Source organism: Penicillium malachiteum, assembly GCF_028827825.1.
Source record: "Penicillium malachiteum strain IBT 17515 chromosome Unknown utg000002l:1.0-8849297.0:1.0-8852440.0, whole genome shotgun sequence".
NCBI classification, from domain to species: Eukaryota; Fungi; Ascomycota; class Eurotiomycetes; order Eurotiales; family Aspergillaceae; genus Penicillium; species Penicillium malachiteum.
This window is the reverse complement of record NW_026643095.1, coordinates 5,292,689-5,308,203: the sequence shown is the minus strand read 5'-3', so window position 1 is coordinate 5,308,203 and position 15,515 is coordinate 5,292,689. Positions and strand designations below refer to the sequence as shown.

The 15,515-nt window shown below is 47.3% G+C and overlaps 4 protein-coding genes across 4 annotated transcripts; 2 read left to right on the top strand and 2 right to left on the bottom strand.

Moving 5' to 3' along the window:
• Positions 1-847: 847 nt before the first annotated feature.
• Positions 848-4,885, bottom strand: N7483_004953 (ABC transporter ATP-binding protein; the record flags this gene model as incomplete). Its single annotated transcript, XM_057088390.1, has 2 exons — positions 848-3,885; positions 3,943-4,885. The coding sequence occupies 2 exons, from the start codon at positions 4,883-4,885 to the stop codon at positions 848-850; spliced, it is 3,981 nt and encodes a 1,326-aa protein (XP_056948219.1).
• A 1,140-nt stretch (positions 4,886-6,025) lies between these two features.
• Positions 6,026-8,151, top strand: N7483_004952 (MFS general substrate transporter; the record flags this gene model as incomplete). Its single annotated transcript, XM_057088389.1, has 4 exons — positions 6,026-6,420; positions 6,480-6,750; positions 6,815-7,157; positions 7,220-8,151. The coding sequence occupies 4 exons, from the start codon at positions 6,026-6,028 to the stop codon at positions 8,149-8,151; spliced, it is 1,941 nt and encodes a 646-aa protein (XP_056948218.1).
• A 551-nt stretch (positions 8,152-8,702) lies between these two features.
• Positions 8,703-10,089, bottom strand: N7483_004951 (GNAT family N-acetyltransferase; the record flags this gene model as incomplete). Its single annotated transcript, XM_057088388.1, has 2 exons — positions 8,703-9,074; positions 9,151-10,089. The coding sequence occupies 2 exons, from the start codon at positions 10,087-10,089 to the stop codon at positions 8,703-8,705; spliced, it is 1,311 nt and encodes a 436-aa protein (XP_056948217.1).
• Positions 10,090-10,683: 594 nt separating this feature from the next.
• Positions 10,684-11,562, top strand: sidH (enoyl-CoA hydratase/isomerase family protein; the record flags this gene model as incomplete). Its single annotated transcript, XM_057088387.1, has 2 exons — positions 10,684-10,912; positions 10,973-11,562. The coding sequence occupies 2 exons, from the start codon at positions 10,684-10,686 to the stop codon at positions 11,560-11,562; spliced, it is 819 nt and encodes a 272-aa protein (XP_056948216.1).
• Between the last annotated feature and the right edge of the window lie 3,953 nt (positions 11,563-15,515).

Here is a 15,515-nt window from a genome sequence, read left to right as displayed (position 1 = left end):
CAGCCCTGATGCTCTCACTTGATACATCCATCCTCAGCACATAACACCTTCTAGCTCGCTCAATTATTTTTATTTTGAGGATCTGAAAGTTTCAATAGAAAGAGAAAGGTCAGAAGTATAATAGGTAAAAAATATCAAAAAATTAAAAAAAAGACATTATCCCAGCCGAAGCCGATTCCTTCCCGCCCGCAGGGATCATCTCTCCCACTTAAACTTGGCCCTGCATACCTAATTTACGTATCAATGTCCCCCAAACGGGTCATTAGGCCGGTACACTATAGCCGGGTAGAGAGGTTACCCGGGGAACTTTTTACTGAAATATAAGGGAGACCTGGTTCCTTGAAGGATCTCTACTACTTACTACCCTTGCATTTAGATATCAAAAAAAAATTAAATTAAATTAAATTCTACCTTGTTTTAAATAATCAATCCACTCCAAATGATTCCGATATTACTTCCTAGTAGAACTCCGTATCCTTGTAGTAAAAGTGGTAGCGCTGCGTGCGGTGCCTTGGGGTACGTCGTGCGACATATAGCCAACTGGTGGATATTCTGCCAGGCGGTGAAGAAACGAAAATCAATATAACCCCCAAGTAGGGATACCGCCAACCTGACCTACAGGATCTTGGGCACCATATTATTATAAGAATTCCATCGTTGAGGCAATTAAAAGAAGACTTAGTAAAATTCTCGGTCTAAATGAGATATCTCGTATTTACGAAGAGAGAAAAAAAGAGACAATGCAACGCTATATACAGTTGAAAAGATGATGACAGCCAGCTCCAACGCCAGCACCGTCAGGTATTAAACAGAAGATCTAAAATGATTCAAAAATTTTGCAACTGGGTTAAGTAGCCACAGTTTGATGCATGACGTTGGACCGGTAGCTCTCCGATCTCTCGATGAGCTCCTCATGGGATCCACGATCTGTGCACTTTCCACCATCAATCAAGAAAATGACATCTGCCTTGCGGATGGTATGCAGACGATGGGCAATCGCAATCACGGTAATGCCCTTCGCAGCCTTCTCGAGTCCATCTTGAAGAAGCTTCTCAGACTCAGCGTCCAGGGCACTGGTGGATTCATCCAGAATCAATAGCTTGGGCTTGCGAACCAGCGCACGGGCAATTGATAATCTCTGCTTCTGACCACCAGAGAACTGGTTACCGTTTGGTCCACACATGGTCTTGTATCCCTCTGGAAGCGCCATAATGGTCTCGTGGATGTTGGCAAGCTTGCAGGCGTCCATGATCTCCTCCAGGGTCACATCACGGTCGGGTCTGGCACCCAAACCAATGTTGAACTCAATGCTACCCTCAAACAAGACGCTCTCTTGAGGAACAAGAGAGATGTTGTTACGGAATGAGGGATCGCGTGTCTTCGTGACGTCCAGTCCATCAATCAGAATAGACCCGGATTCGGGAACGTAAAGACGTTCAGCAAGGGAGATGATTGTTGATTTACCGGCTCCACTGGGACCGACGAGGGCACAAAATTGACCTGGCTTGATATCGATAGTGAGACCGTTCAACACCTTCATATCTGGTCGAGCGGGGTACGCGAAATGCACATCCCGAAGCTGAACGCTGGAAGCCTTGTTATCAGTCTGGATAGCCTTGGCCTCAGTGGACTCAAGATCTCCCTGGATGACGTTTGGTGCATGAGTAGGGATGCGACCACGCATCTTGTCGGAGCCTTGCTCAATCAGATCCAGGATTCTAGCCATGGCAGCTCGGGCTTGGGAAAGCTCAGGTGCAAGGGCGAACATCTGACTCCACAGAAGAGCACTGACGAGTAGGGAGAAAACGACGATCAGGAATTGAGTCTGAGTGTAGGTACCGTTGAGAATCTGCTTGCCACCCCACCAGTACGCCAGAGCGTTGACACAGTTACCAAGGAAGTAGGTAGTTGACTGCCAGGCACTTGCTTGCAGGGTAACTGTCAAAGTTTCCTTGCGAGGGCCTCGTAGGGATTTGCGGTATGTCTTCAAAGTTTCATCTTCAAGAGAAAGAGCGGCAATAGTCTTGATGTTGCTAATGGCTTCAACACCAATGTCAACTGACTGCGCATATGCGTTTTCGTGACGCTCCTCGAATCGACCAAGAACCATAAGTTCCATGAAACCAGCTCCAAGAAGGAGAGGCACCAATGCAAGACAGACCAGAGCGACCTTCCAAGCGATGATGTGTGTCAAGATAATCGCAGCAAAGAGGTTGACAGTGATGGAGAACAGGGTACCGATGATAGAACCACTGAGACCAGCCAGCGCGTTACCATCTCGGGTGATGTATCCAAGAAGCAAAGGAGGGGAGCGACCATTAGACTGATGCCACTGGAGATCCTGCTCGAATAGAGAGCGGAAGGACAGAACACGCACGGTGTAAACAATCTTCTCGGAGACATAACCGAATCCAGCCCAACTGGCGACATTGGCGAAGAGCTCGATGATGGCAAGAACACAGAACATAAGACCGTAGAAGGAACCCTTGGAGCGAATATAAGATGGGGTATTGCAAGGCTCCAGAGCACCAACGGTGTTACCAAAGATAACAGCTTCACCGGAGAAGGCACCTCCGACGATGACGGAACCGATCAGGGCGAGAGCGATGACGAGCAAATGAGGACGTGTAGTTGGGGCATAACCCTTGATAAGAGCCCAGAGAGATTTTCGGGGAGCCTCAAGCTCTCCTTCCTCCTCTCCCTCCTTTTCCTCAGCAGAGTCGACAACTGGGGTCTCTTCGGGAGAAGGAACCTTCTTGATGTTTTCGAATGAAGCGTTTGAAGATTCAGCCTTCTCAACGTCACCGGCAGTCACAGAGCTTTGATCGGACTTGCTAACGGTGTCAACACTGACGGTGGTGTCGTTCTTGTCAGGGGTACTGCTAAGGGTTTGTAACTTGACAAGTTCGGCGTATGATCCATCCTTAGCCATCAATTCGGCATGGTTACCCTGCTCCACGATGACACCCTTGTGCATAACAATGATGTTGTCCGCTCCGGTAATTGTTGACAATCTGTGGGCAATAGTGATCACAGTACGACCAGTGGCAATGTTGTTGATCGCCTTTTGAATGCGCTGTTCACTGCGAGAATCCAGTGATGCAGTCGCCTCATCGAGAATAAGAACCGCAGGGTCTCTGATCAGAGCCCGAGCAAGGGAAATACGCTGTTTCTGGCCACCACTGATCAAACGTCCACTGGATCCAACTACTGTACCAAGACCATATTGCAGACGTGAGATGAAGCCATCAGCATCAGCCAGGACTGTGGCCTTCTTGACCAGCTCCACAATCTCGACCATGTCAGATCCATACTTCTCAGCCTCTGTCGCAAGATCCTTACCATCTCTAAGTGATGCTGCAAGATCTTCCAAATCAGGACGAATAAAAACTTCTTTCAGATGGGCGTGGCTTGGGTTGCTCGAGTTGATAAGACCATGGGCAATGTTCTCCAAAAGAGACCGATCAAGCAAAGAAGGCTCCTGTTGGACAAGACTGAGGTAACTTCTCAAGTCTTTGACGTTCACATCACGGATATCATGGCCATCGAAAGTGATCTGACCATCATTGGGGTCGTACAGTCGGGTGACAAGACCTGCGATGGTCGATTTTCCACTTCCGGACAGACCAACAAGAGCAGTGTGCTTGTTGGCAGGGATGCTCATACTGATGTTGTCCAAAACAGTGATTTCAGGTCGAGAGGGATAAGTGAAGGAGATGTTCTTGAGCTCAAAGCCACCTTCTGCCTGGGTGAGACGAATGCCGGCTTCGGAAGTACCATCAATCTGAGGCACACGCTCAATATCATCGCGCAGCTTAGAGTATGAAGCGACGGCCTGGACAAACAAGTGCAAAAATGGCGAGACCTGACTGAACATCAATGTAGCTGCAAAAGAAAGTTAGAATTCCGACCTTGAAACTGCTTCATTCGATGGCCACGTACCTTCAATCAACACAAAAATGACCGTGAAGGTTGCACCGACGGTCACACCTCCTGATCCTGTCTCAACATTCTCTGCAACTCCCTTGGCACCTTGCCAGAAAGCCAGACCGTTCGCACCATAAGCAATGAAATATAGCACACCAGATTGGATACCGACAGCAAGAGCCTTTTTGAGACCTTCAGTCTCTGACAGCTTGAGCGCCTTGGAAAACTTCTCCTCCAAACGGGCGTTGGCGCCAAAGGCCTGCACGACGACTGTGTTGTTCAGGGCCTCTGAAGCGATAGAAGCAGCACTAGCAGCATGGTCTGACATGCGGCTGGCGTACTTCTCGATATAGTGACTTCCAACAAATGACATCAACAGATAGGCTGGAATAAGCGACAGCAACATGCATGCAAGTTTCCAGTCCTTGATGAAGGCAACAATATAGGCAGTGATAAAGAACGAAATGGCCGACAAAACAATTCCAACCTTCTCAGAGGTACCCGATCGAATGGTTTGAATATCGCTGTTGAGACGCGATGCGACTTCTCCAGGAGGCAGATTATCGAAAAATGAAGGCTCCTGACGAAGCAAATTCTTCAGGTAGTTTTCGCGGAGTCGTTGCGCCAAGCGTGCGCCAGTCATGGTCCAACATGTCAGATGAATATAGATGGTGAAGAATTGCGCAATGGCGAGGTACAGGATGAGAAGAATTTCACCATTGATGGAACTCTGGTCGGAGGATTCAGAGGACGAGTTTGCGGTGCCATCGGAATAGGAGCAAGTCGCGGAGTTGAAGTCGTTGAGCAGTTGACCAAAAACGATACCAATAATTGGGAATGGGACACCAGATGCAATAGCACTGAAGAATCCCACGAAAATCATTACAATCTCCCATTTCGATGGATTGCAGGCCACCAAAAGCCGACAATAGTCGGTCACTTTCTTGAAACCCTTCATCGTGTCGGGGTTTGAACGCAGCTTTCGCTGGCAACCAGGACTAGAGTTTCTTGCTTCCTTACTAAAAGAGTACTCAGATGCTATCAATGGATTTGCGCATCAGGATTCCCCAAAAGAATGAAGAGAAAGCCAGACAAAGAAACTTCTGCCGAGGAAGGAATGGGTTGCTGGAGCTAAAAGAGCTTGCTGAAGGAATTCCAAGCTCAAATCTTATCAATCAGGGGGAACTATACCTGATGAAGCCGTCGAATCCACATGAAGAATTCCAATTCGATGACGACTAGAGCCACTTTTTTTTCTCTTGGTCTTCGTGTCGGCTCCTCGCTGGTCCGATGTGGATGTCCTGCTGGAGTAATCTTTTTTTTTTCTTTGAGAAGATAAGAGTGGTTTCGGATTCAGCCGACATCGGTCCACCATGTCAATTGGAAGGATCAGATAATTTTTCTCCACCATTGCCTTCAAAAGTAACTTATTATTCAATTGCGTGAGCAAATTTTGGAAGCGATGGAGGGGTGTGGGTTCCATACACGAGGCCAAGTCGTCTCCCGCGAATACCGCTTGTACCGCATACATACGGTAACTTACGACGGCGTTACATGTATGGACTATGTATTACACGATGTGACCAGACCGAACTAGTTTCCAACCAACCTCATTTTTGTGTACAGTATGTCGGGGGTTTACCAGTTCTATCCACCACTTCAAAGGATTGCCCATAATATGGGATTGTTCCAGCTGATCCACTTTGATCCTACACTCTTCCTTGTTGGGCAGACCCTTGAATGTCTGAGCGTCAAACTCACTTTGAGTTAATCTCGTCCATCTATACAACGCCACAGATGAAGGGATTGGTGGATCCGGCTATCAACCTTCCTGTCTCACTGTTCTCGATCAGCAAATTGGATGTCGTCGTCACTAATGACTCTTGGCTCTTGGCCTGCTTGGCTTCATGCAATGTAAGGTTTACTTTTGATTCTTACTAGCCGATTTCGGGATTTATCAATCGGTGGGTGAAAGGGTAAGATGGGCAGCTGCGAGGGTCCCGTTTTTTCATATAAGGGTCGGGGTTTTCCCGCGTCTTAAGGGTCTAATAAGGGTCTGAGATCTTCATATTGATTTTTGAGTCCTTGTGAGATCAGCATGCCGTTGTTCAACTCTTTGAGTCGATCGACTCAGTCGGTGGAGCGATCGACTGAGCAATCTTCGGAAGTCGTTACTACTGTCAATTTGAACGGCCATGAGGAATCTACTTTTACGGAGTCTCACTCCGAGAACTATGTTTCCGAGAAGGGCCTTACCAATGCACAGACTACGTCTTCTGAAGATAACACGCCTGTTGAACAACAGACCACCGTTGTGAACGAGAAGGGCCAGGTCGATCCTGAGAGTGCCACTCCTCCTCCCTCTTCTCAAGATGATAATAACAATGAACCTCGTTTCGTGGCTCCCGACGAGAACACCCAGCGTGGTGTTGCCGATATGGAGGCTGTGACCCAGACTTGGAGCAGACGATCTCTGATCATGTTATTCGCGAAGTAAATATCCCTCGCCATTGCGATACGTCTAGTGAAGTAAAACTAATCTCGCAAAACAGCATCTGGCTACTTTACTTCATAAATGCCTTCCAGGGTTCCGTATTGGGCAACTTAACGCCCTACCTGACCAGCGAGTGGGACGCCCACTCTCTGTTGAACGTCATCTATATTGTTTCGTCCGCTGTGTCTGCTGCTTGCTACATTCCTCTCGGCAAGATGATGGATCTATGGGGTCGTGCCGAGGGTTTTGCTTTCATGGTCTTCTGCTCTACCATCGGCCTCATCATAATGGCTGCTTGTAGCAATCTTCCTACCTTCTGCGCTGCCTATGTAAGTTTCTTTGCGCTGTTTTCTGCATGAAGAAAGAACTTTCCTAACGACACTCCTTCACTAGGTTTTTTACAACCTTGGCTTCAGTGGTATGACCTTCTGTGTTGATCTAATGACTGCCGATGCGTCCATGCTGAAGAGTCGAGGTCTCGCTTATGCCTTTACTTCTTCTCCCTATATCATCACTGCCTTCGGTGGTTCCAACGCTGCCAATGATATTCTTAACCAGATCGGTATGAAGTGGGGTTTCGGTGTATTTGCTATTGTCTTCCCCATTGTCGCTGCTCCGCTGTATATCCTCTTGAAATACAACATCCGCAAAGCTGTGAAGGCTGGTCACGTCGTTAAGCAGCCCAGTGGCCGCACCATCTGGCAGAACATCAAGTTCTATGTTATCGAATTCGATGGTGAGTCGAATATCCAGTCTCAGATAAAAATTGTCCGGCAACAAACTGACTCGTTCCAACAGCTCTCGGTGTCTTCCTTTTCTCCGCCGGTCTCGTTCTCTTCCTCCTCCCCTTCGATATCGCTAACAGTGCCCCGAACACATGGGCCACTGGCTACATTATCGCGATGCTGGTTGTTGGTTTCAGCCTCCTTTTCATCTTCATCATTTACGAATGGAAGTTCGCTCCTAAGCGTCTCTTTGAGTTCAAGTTCCTTTGGAACCGTACTGTGCTCGGTGCCTGTTTGCTGGATGCAACCTACCAGCTCTGCTACTATTGTTGGGACAACTACTTCACCTCGTTCCTCCAGGTCGTCAACGACCTTGGCGTTGCCGAGGCCGGATACGTCTCCAGTATCTTCGATATCGTCTCCGGTGTCCTGCTTTTGGGTGTCGGTTTCCTGATCCGCCGCTCTGGCCGCTTTAAGTGGCTCCTCTGGATCGCCGTGCCCCTATACATCTTTGCCCAGGGTCTTATGATCTACTTCCGTCGCCCCAACCAGTCCGTCGGCTACCTTATCATGTGCCAGGTCTTCATCTCCATCGGTGGTAGTGTATTCATTATTGTCGAGCAGCTCGCCATTCTGGCTGCTGTTGACCACCAGCATTTTGCTATTGTTCTGGCCCTGCTGAACGTCGTCGGTACCATCGGTGACGCGATGGGAGCTACCATCTCCGGTGCTATCTGGCAAAATACCTACCCCAATGCTCTGCGTATGTACCTGCCCGAGTCAGCCATGGACAATTTTGACAGCATCTACGAGAACCTCGATACCCAGCTCAGCTACGCGGTCGGCACCCCCACTCGCATTGCTATCCAGCAAGCGTACGGATATGCCCAGACCAGAATGTTGGCTGTCGGCACTGGTCTTATGGCTCTGGCCTTTATCTGGACCATGATGATCCGCAACATCGATCTCAAGGCTGTGCCCCAGGTTAAGGGTATGGTCTTCTAGATAGATCGATGTTCTTTCCTAGGCTCGCGTGCGGAAAAGGATTTCCTGTTTTTTCTTTTCTTCTCTCGTTTATATACCCTAATCCCTGTCAATGCCGCTGCTTTTTAGTAGATAGACTTGAACAGGGATGATATCTCTGAAATTGATACAATGTACACGTAATTCAGCTGTTTTCGGCCTTTGTGTTATATAGATTTACTCTTTTGATACTCCCAGTGTGTTGTGGCGCGTTGCCAGTGCCACTACACTCAAAAATTGCAATTTCCTGTTCTTCTCTAATTTTTCATCCATAGGAATATTAAAATGAAAAGAGCTACTAAGACTTCAGTCTGATATTCGGAGCTTCAAGTGTTCCCCAAGAGCTAATGAATCGATGTATCTACTAGTATTACGAACAAGGAAATCTGGTCAAGAAAACTTGAATGAACTATATTCTAAGAAAAGCTTTTACAAACAAAACCAGCTAAACCTTGCAACCCTGACCCTGCATGAACCCACAGAAAACAAAAAGGACTATACATAACAAAAGCCAATCTTCAACTCAACCTAACTTAGAGCTTAGCATTCCAAGCCGCACGATCAGCAGACTCCAGGGGACGCTCACGTCCATCCCAGAAGATCGGGCACAGCTGGAACCACTTCTCTCGGCTGGCGATCGAGTGCACGGAGCGCTTGTGGCCAAGATCAACATACGAGCCGATCGTCAGACCCTGAGCATTCTCATAGGACAGAATGATCGAGCCAGTGGCACGGGGCTCACCGACAACATTTGCTGTGCGTGGGTCATCCAGGAAACAATAGTGAATACAGCTGGAGTACCAGGCGTTGACGCGCTGGGCACCACGGAACGAGGCATTACCAACAAGGGAGTGACGACCACGGTCGTAGTCTCCAGCATTGTAGTGAGCTCCATAGTGGTCCTCCTATAAAACATTTTAGTTAGCATTAACTGAGACGTATTCTGGGTCGCATGGATGTAAAATAAGTGGTCGCTCTTACCTTAGCCCAGTACAGCTCGTAATACGAGAAACGGGTCTCGTTGAAGCGGCCAAACAAGCAAAGAACGTGAGGATCAACGTGCAGCTTGCGCAGGTACTCCCGATGCTGATCTAATGTGCCAGTCTCGTTCCAGCCCTTTGCCACACGAGGGTCATTCTGCCAGGTATTGAAGAGCTTCAAGTGCTCAGCATCTTCCCAGTTCACAACCTCCAGCGAAAAGTGTTCATCGATCTCGGGGATGTAGCGGCTGTATGCAATGGAGCCAGGAGCGGGTTTCGGGCGACGAATCGGGTGTCGTGTGTATACTGGCTCTTCGGGGAACTTATTCGTGAAGTGGTAGTTCTCCGGTTGAATGGGATACCTGTCCAAGGACTCACGCGCAACTCCGTCAATCCCGTCACCCGCAACCCAGATCGGCCGTGGGCCCACAGGGGAAGCTGCACCCTGCCAGAATGAACTTCTCAGAACAAGCAGTTCCTCTGCTTGCTCGGTTGGCAGCTCCTTCTTACCCCATGGCTTGGGGTGCTCGATAGCCAGACCGGTCGCAAGCAGTTCAGTCCGCAGGATCTCCTTGCCCTCACCATCAAGTGTCACACGGAAGTATTCGTTTGTGGGGTAGGCAAGGTAGATCGCATGGACAACACCCCAGATCTGACCCAAAGAAGGGGTCTTATCGGTCCATTGGAAGACGGTCTCCGGGCTACGGCGGGCTCGACCCCATGCGGTGTTGTTGTTGGCGGGAGGCTGCTCCTCCTTGGGACGGAAGCTCAAATCACGCCATGAGAGGGATTCGAGGTGTAATGGCTCAGGCAGAGGTCGACCAGTTGTAGGCTGATCTTGTAGGATCAACACACGCTTGGATGCTTCGACGGTGTGCACCCGGTAGGCGGTGAGAAATGGATGGGGAAGCTTCACAGCGGGATAAGTGTGAGTGGCCATGATTGTTGTTGATATATACAACCTTGGAAGATATATTATTCTCACACGGACAGGTTGACCTTATTCGTGAGGTTTGGAAAAGAATGAAGAAAGGGAAATATATGGGGAAAATTATTTATCAGATTAATCAGATAATTGCAGGATCGAAAAAGGGAACCTTGGAAAAGAAGAGCCGAGCTACCTTAAATCAGCCCAAAGCCGAGGCATCGGATTTCAATTTGAAGATATTGAATCTCGTCAAGTAAGCGGACCTCATAATTTGCTCTTCACTAGACCCAGAACGGGTATGTTTCAGACTCGGACGATTCAAACTTGAAAAAAACAGTAACAAGCTCCGAAATCAACTCTTAGGCCCTCGGTTCTCCACCTCCGTGGCCTCGGTGGGTATATCATTGGGGTTCCAAGGCTCTCCCGACGCCACTTTCCTGCTTGTCAGAGCAAATTTCCACGGAGTATCCGAGGTACTCCGTCAATAATCGGGAGCTTGCGATCAACTAAAAGGGCAAGCGGGTCACTGGCAGCTTTGCAGAACCTGAAAAGAAGCGCTTGACATATCATCTCCCTTGTGGCTTTAGACCCAGTTTCATACCCGTCATGTCCCTACGATCCGGCCCCCTGCATTACGAGCATTTCGATGTCTCCTTCCCGCATGAACGGGTGGTGCAGGTCACTTTGAACCGACCTGAGAAACTCAATTCTATCAATAAACAGACCAGTTCTGAGATCGCAAAGATCTGGGAGCAATTCGATCAAGATCAAAGTCTATGGGTGGGCATTATTACGGGCAATGGCCGAGCCTTCTGTACTGGTGCAGATCTAGGAGGTAAGCTACATGTCGTACAGTCCGACACTGCACAATTTACTAATAACAATGCTACACTAGAATGGAATGCGATGGTCAAAGCAGGAGTTGTCAATGATATGTCTCCCCCTGGACTCGCAGGATTACCGCGTCGCAGCGGTAAGAAGCCGATTATCGCCGCTGTGAACGGTATCTGCATGGGCGGCGGTTTCGAGATGGTAGCGAATTGCGATCTAGTCATCGCATCTGCATCCGCCATTTTCTCCCTTCCAGAAGTCAAGCGAGGTATCGTGCCCGTTGCAGGATGTCTACCACGACTCACCCGGACAATGGGACTCCAACGGACCATGGATCTCGTGTTAACGGGGCGGACGGTGCCGGCCAGCTTACTCTACGACTGGGGTCTAATCACCCGGGTGGTGGAAGCAGAAAAAGACGTTGCGCAAGCTGCAGTAGAGCTCGCCGAAGAGATGTGCAAGAATAGTCCTGATGCGCTCATTGTGGGCCGGATGGGAGTTCGGTTGAGTTGGGAGGCCGGTAGCGCGGAGGAGGCAGTGACGACTCTGGCGGATCAATGGTATCCCCACCTGTACAGTGGTGCCAACTTTGCCGAAGGAATCCGAGCGTTTGTGGAGAAACGTTCACCAAATTGGATCAATTCCAAGCTGTGATGGGTGTGAAATTCTCATCTCATATTGAGAAACCGTTAAGGTGGAATCATCTTATCGGTCTTATCAGATCCATGATAAGATAGTGATACCCGCTAGTAATTTATAACCGTGGTCCATATCCCGGTCATTTTATTTTTCCCAAGGAACCCAAAAAAGTGTAATCTCATAAAGATCTGATAATTTTTTTGGATTGTTAATTCTGAGTTTTTGGCCCCATTTTGAAATATCACTTGGTTCCTGGGTGAGGGATATAACTTGAGAAACTTTGGGCAGCTAATTCACCTTCAACCAGGGATAGAGAAATTTAAAGAAAAATGCAACAAAAACAATTCGAAAATTCCTGGCTCCACACCCATCTAGAACTTTCAAACTTACGTACTTTTATTACATGATGTATGTGACGCTAGTACAGCGGTATTGTGTTCTGTAAGTTACTTTGTAAATTACAATTGTTTCCATCCACTTGAAACGGCCATACGCGGTATTAATCAATCTCAACTTGAAACAAGAAAATTCCTGCCCGGTTCCCACAATCGCTTAGTGCGTTGAATTTTGACACGAGTGAAAAAAAAAAGAAGAAAAGAGTCCAAGCAAATCCACACGGCTTGACACATCCACATATCCCAATGAACCACCGACAATCCGTGTACACCGGTGATTACTCGTCCCGACTCTGACCCACGTGCGAAAAGATCAGATAACATTGTTGTAATATTCCGGTCCGGAAAGACCGGTTATTAAAACGGATATCATATGCGGGTCAGAATCGGAAAATTAAGCACGTCTTTTCTAGCCTGCAGGTAGACCAACTGGCACGAATGCGAGAAATTCAAAGAGGGGGTTCATCTTCCAAGCGAGTTACTTTACGGTATTATGGGATTATTCATTGACTGTTTTCGTCTACATCGGCCCAACTTCTCCACCATCAACCCTGTTGACCTTGAAAAAGTAATTTCCTGATTTCCATCCATGGATAAGATCATCTGATTAGATTCTCGTAATTTCCTTTTTTCTTTTCTTACCCGACAATGGCGCTCGTATCTGATCCTGGAGTCAACATCAAGTGGATGTGGCGATTTGTGTAACTTCGGTCCACTCATTCCGTAAAGTCCCGCATGGATGGAGTACTCAATGGAAGAAAGATTCATTTGTTAGATTGGAAGAAATACATCACGAGCTCACGAGGTGAAAGTGCCAAGCTGCCAAGCCATTTCTTAGCCGTTCTTAATTGCGGGTCGTTGATGCGGCAGTTTCCCGTGTTTCGAGAGTTACGTAACGTTTGGTGCACGTAACATTGCTGTCTCCACTAGTTCCGAGACAGGACGAAGGATTTTTATCAGATCAAAATCGGAGTATCGTGTCTTGGCTTTTTTGCATCGACGAGGGAATGCTGGAGCCTAGTAAACATCGATTGGAACATTTGAACGTCGGAGACATCAATAACAATGTTTGATCGCGAGCTTGCTAAGAACATTAGATCCGGTAGAGAATTGTTCGCGCTTCACTGGCAGCGCTGCCCTAATAGATATAGATGTAGAGGACGACTAAGTACTAGTTTAGAATAGCCCAAACTTGAAGTGTCGACCATCTCAAGAGACCTAATGTATTTGTGCCACTTCAGGGGATATCAAAGCTCATGTATGAGCTAACTCAAGTGTATACGCCTGTCCACTTTCAGACCAATCGGTAAGATCTTATCAATCTGATAATAATGAATGATCAGATCTTTATTTGCTCTTCAATATTTCTTCCCCAGTAACAACGAGCTAGAAATGACGATACTCTGCCTGGTAAGTACAGCACAGAAACATTCTGTAAAGAAACGTCATCCTCTAGAGCTGATCAACAAACCGTGATCGACGTAAGATTCATTCTTTGAGATCATTCCATAGATCCACTCAAGCTGCTTGTTGACAGCCTTGTGGCGGAACCAGCAATGCAAACTACTGCGCGCTTATTTTCACCTCATTTCAATTTCTGGTGTGAGCTGTGTATGTTTCAAGTAATCAGGAAAGCTAACTGATGAAGTAAAGTCTATCAATGAAACGCAGATCAAAGATCCGAGCTTCCTCCAATGGACTAACAAGGCTGCTTCGTGATTTTTGAGAATCTGCATACTCAATGCTACGCAGGACACGCGTCTTTTGTATACATGCAACGTTATCCATCTCACTCGATGAAACAGCTCTCAAAAATCAACACTTCCTTTGTCTCGTCCACTCAAGTCACTCAACAGCTTTCAAGTGCACAAAGGTTATTCCACACAAGGCTCAACTACTCTTGGGTCTTTTGAAATTTTATAAATTAGTTACGGTAAAAGTATAATCAATCTTATGCTCAGGCGGTTGAGTTCACTGGAGCATATTTCTCCCGGACGGAACCTGTGTTCGTTGCTTATACATATGTGCACCACAAATTACTCTATGTCTCCAGACATTTGAAATTTCCGACTTTTGGTGATACGTCTCAACCGTTAATACCGCGTGTAGGAAGAAGCAAAATATCTTTCTCACTCTTCAAGACTAGAATCGTGACACTCGCAGACCTTCCAGAGGTCAAAATTTTCGAGCATACGCGACGACCTTCAAAATCTCCAAGATATCACATCTGCACATGTGTAGGTAGACCTTACATAGAATTGGAGGCTACACTTGAAGTCTTCCGAGTCTCTAATAGAGTAGTACTAGTAGGTGAGAACTAACATTGAATTCTTCGATGACTTCTACTATGTAATAGACCAGTTGACTCAGCTTGGTATTGAAACTGCCAGTGATAGTTTCAAATAAATTCAAATGTTACATATATTGCCAGATCCATCTTCCAAGGTTCTCAATTCTAAGCCTGCCAATGCCCGGAAGTATGTACTAGGACTAATCAAATGTTCAGAGCAAATCATTCACATCTGAATAGGCTCGGGCTTCAAACATTGAATCATATTGGCAATATTCCAAGATCGAATGCGCCCACGTGTATTTCTCCAGGGTTTGGATCTTGAAGTGGTGACTTTGCGTGTTCCAGTGGGACTTCAAACCATAGGAATTGAAAGTTCAAGTCCAACATTTGAAGGCTCCGGGTCTAGACACCTGGGCAAAATCCAGGCATTTCAATACTGTGCCCAGGTCTACAGTCCTAGTAGAGCATCATTAATTTGAATCCACGCAGAACTTGAAGATCCAACTCTTTAACTTGAGGAGCAAAAAGATCTGTTGGAGCCTATGTATGATCAACATCGACAGATTTGGCTTGGAGATATCTAAATTGGAGACTCAATATCACAGTCACTGTTGAACGTCTCGCGGGACCTTCATAATGATGATCACATCTTTGCCCAGGTGGGAATTTGCAAGCTGTATCCATTACTGTAGCCTTGAAGCTGATCTAGACATGCATATAATTTACTTACGGCCCTGGGAGCTGGGGTGTGATCCTAGAGATCTATTGACTCGCTTAATTTAGGCAGGTGATCTGGCGAAGTGAGAGAAGTTGAAGCGAGCAAACATCCTTCAGTATGGGAAATTGGCTGTGTTGTCATTCACTGACCCAGATCAATCTCTCACTTCGCCTGTCTTCGCCTACGTTTCCTGTTTTGGAATGCGTGATCTTGTTGCCTTCCCCCAGGGCATAAATTCGTAGGATCTCCCTCTCTCACACTTCTTCCTTCTTCCAACTCCCAACTTCCTTCTCCTTGATCCATCTCTCTCAACTCCTCATTGACCACATCACACTCCTCCATCAACCTCCATCAACCTTCATCAACCTTCATCAACACAACTTGGTTAAGACATTACCAAGGTGAGTGACTCACTCTCCTCGCGCGTACCTGCGCGACTCCACACTTTTGGCGAACGTACTCAAGGTGCAGTCATGAAATACCCGGGCTGACGTAGATCGCGCAACCCCACAGGTCCTACTCTTCTCGGTCTTCCAAGGTTGTCAACATAGCTTGGTTGAGA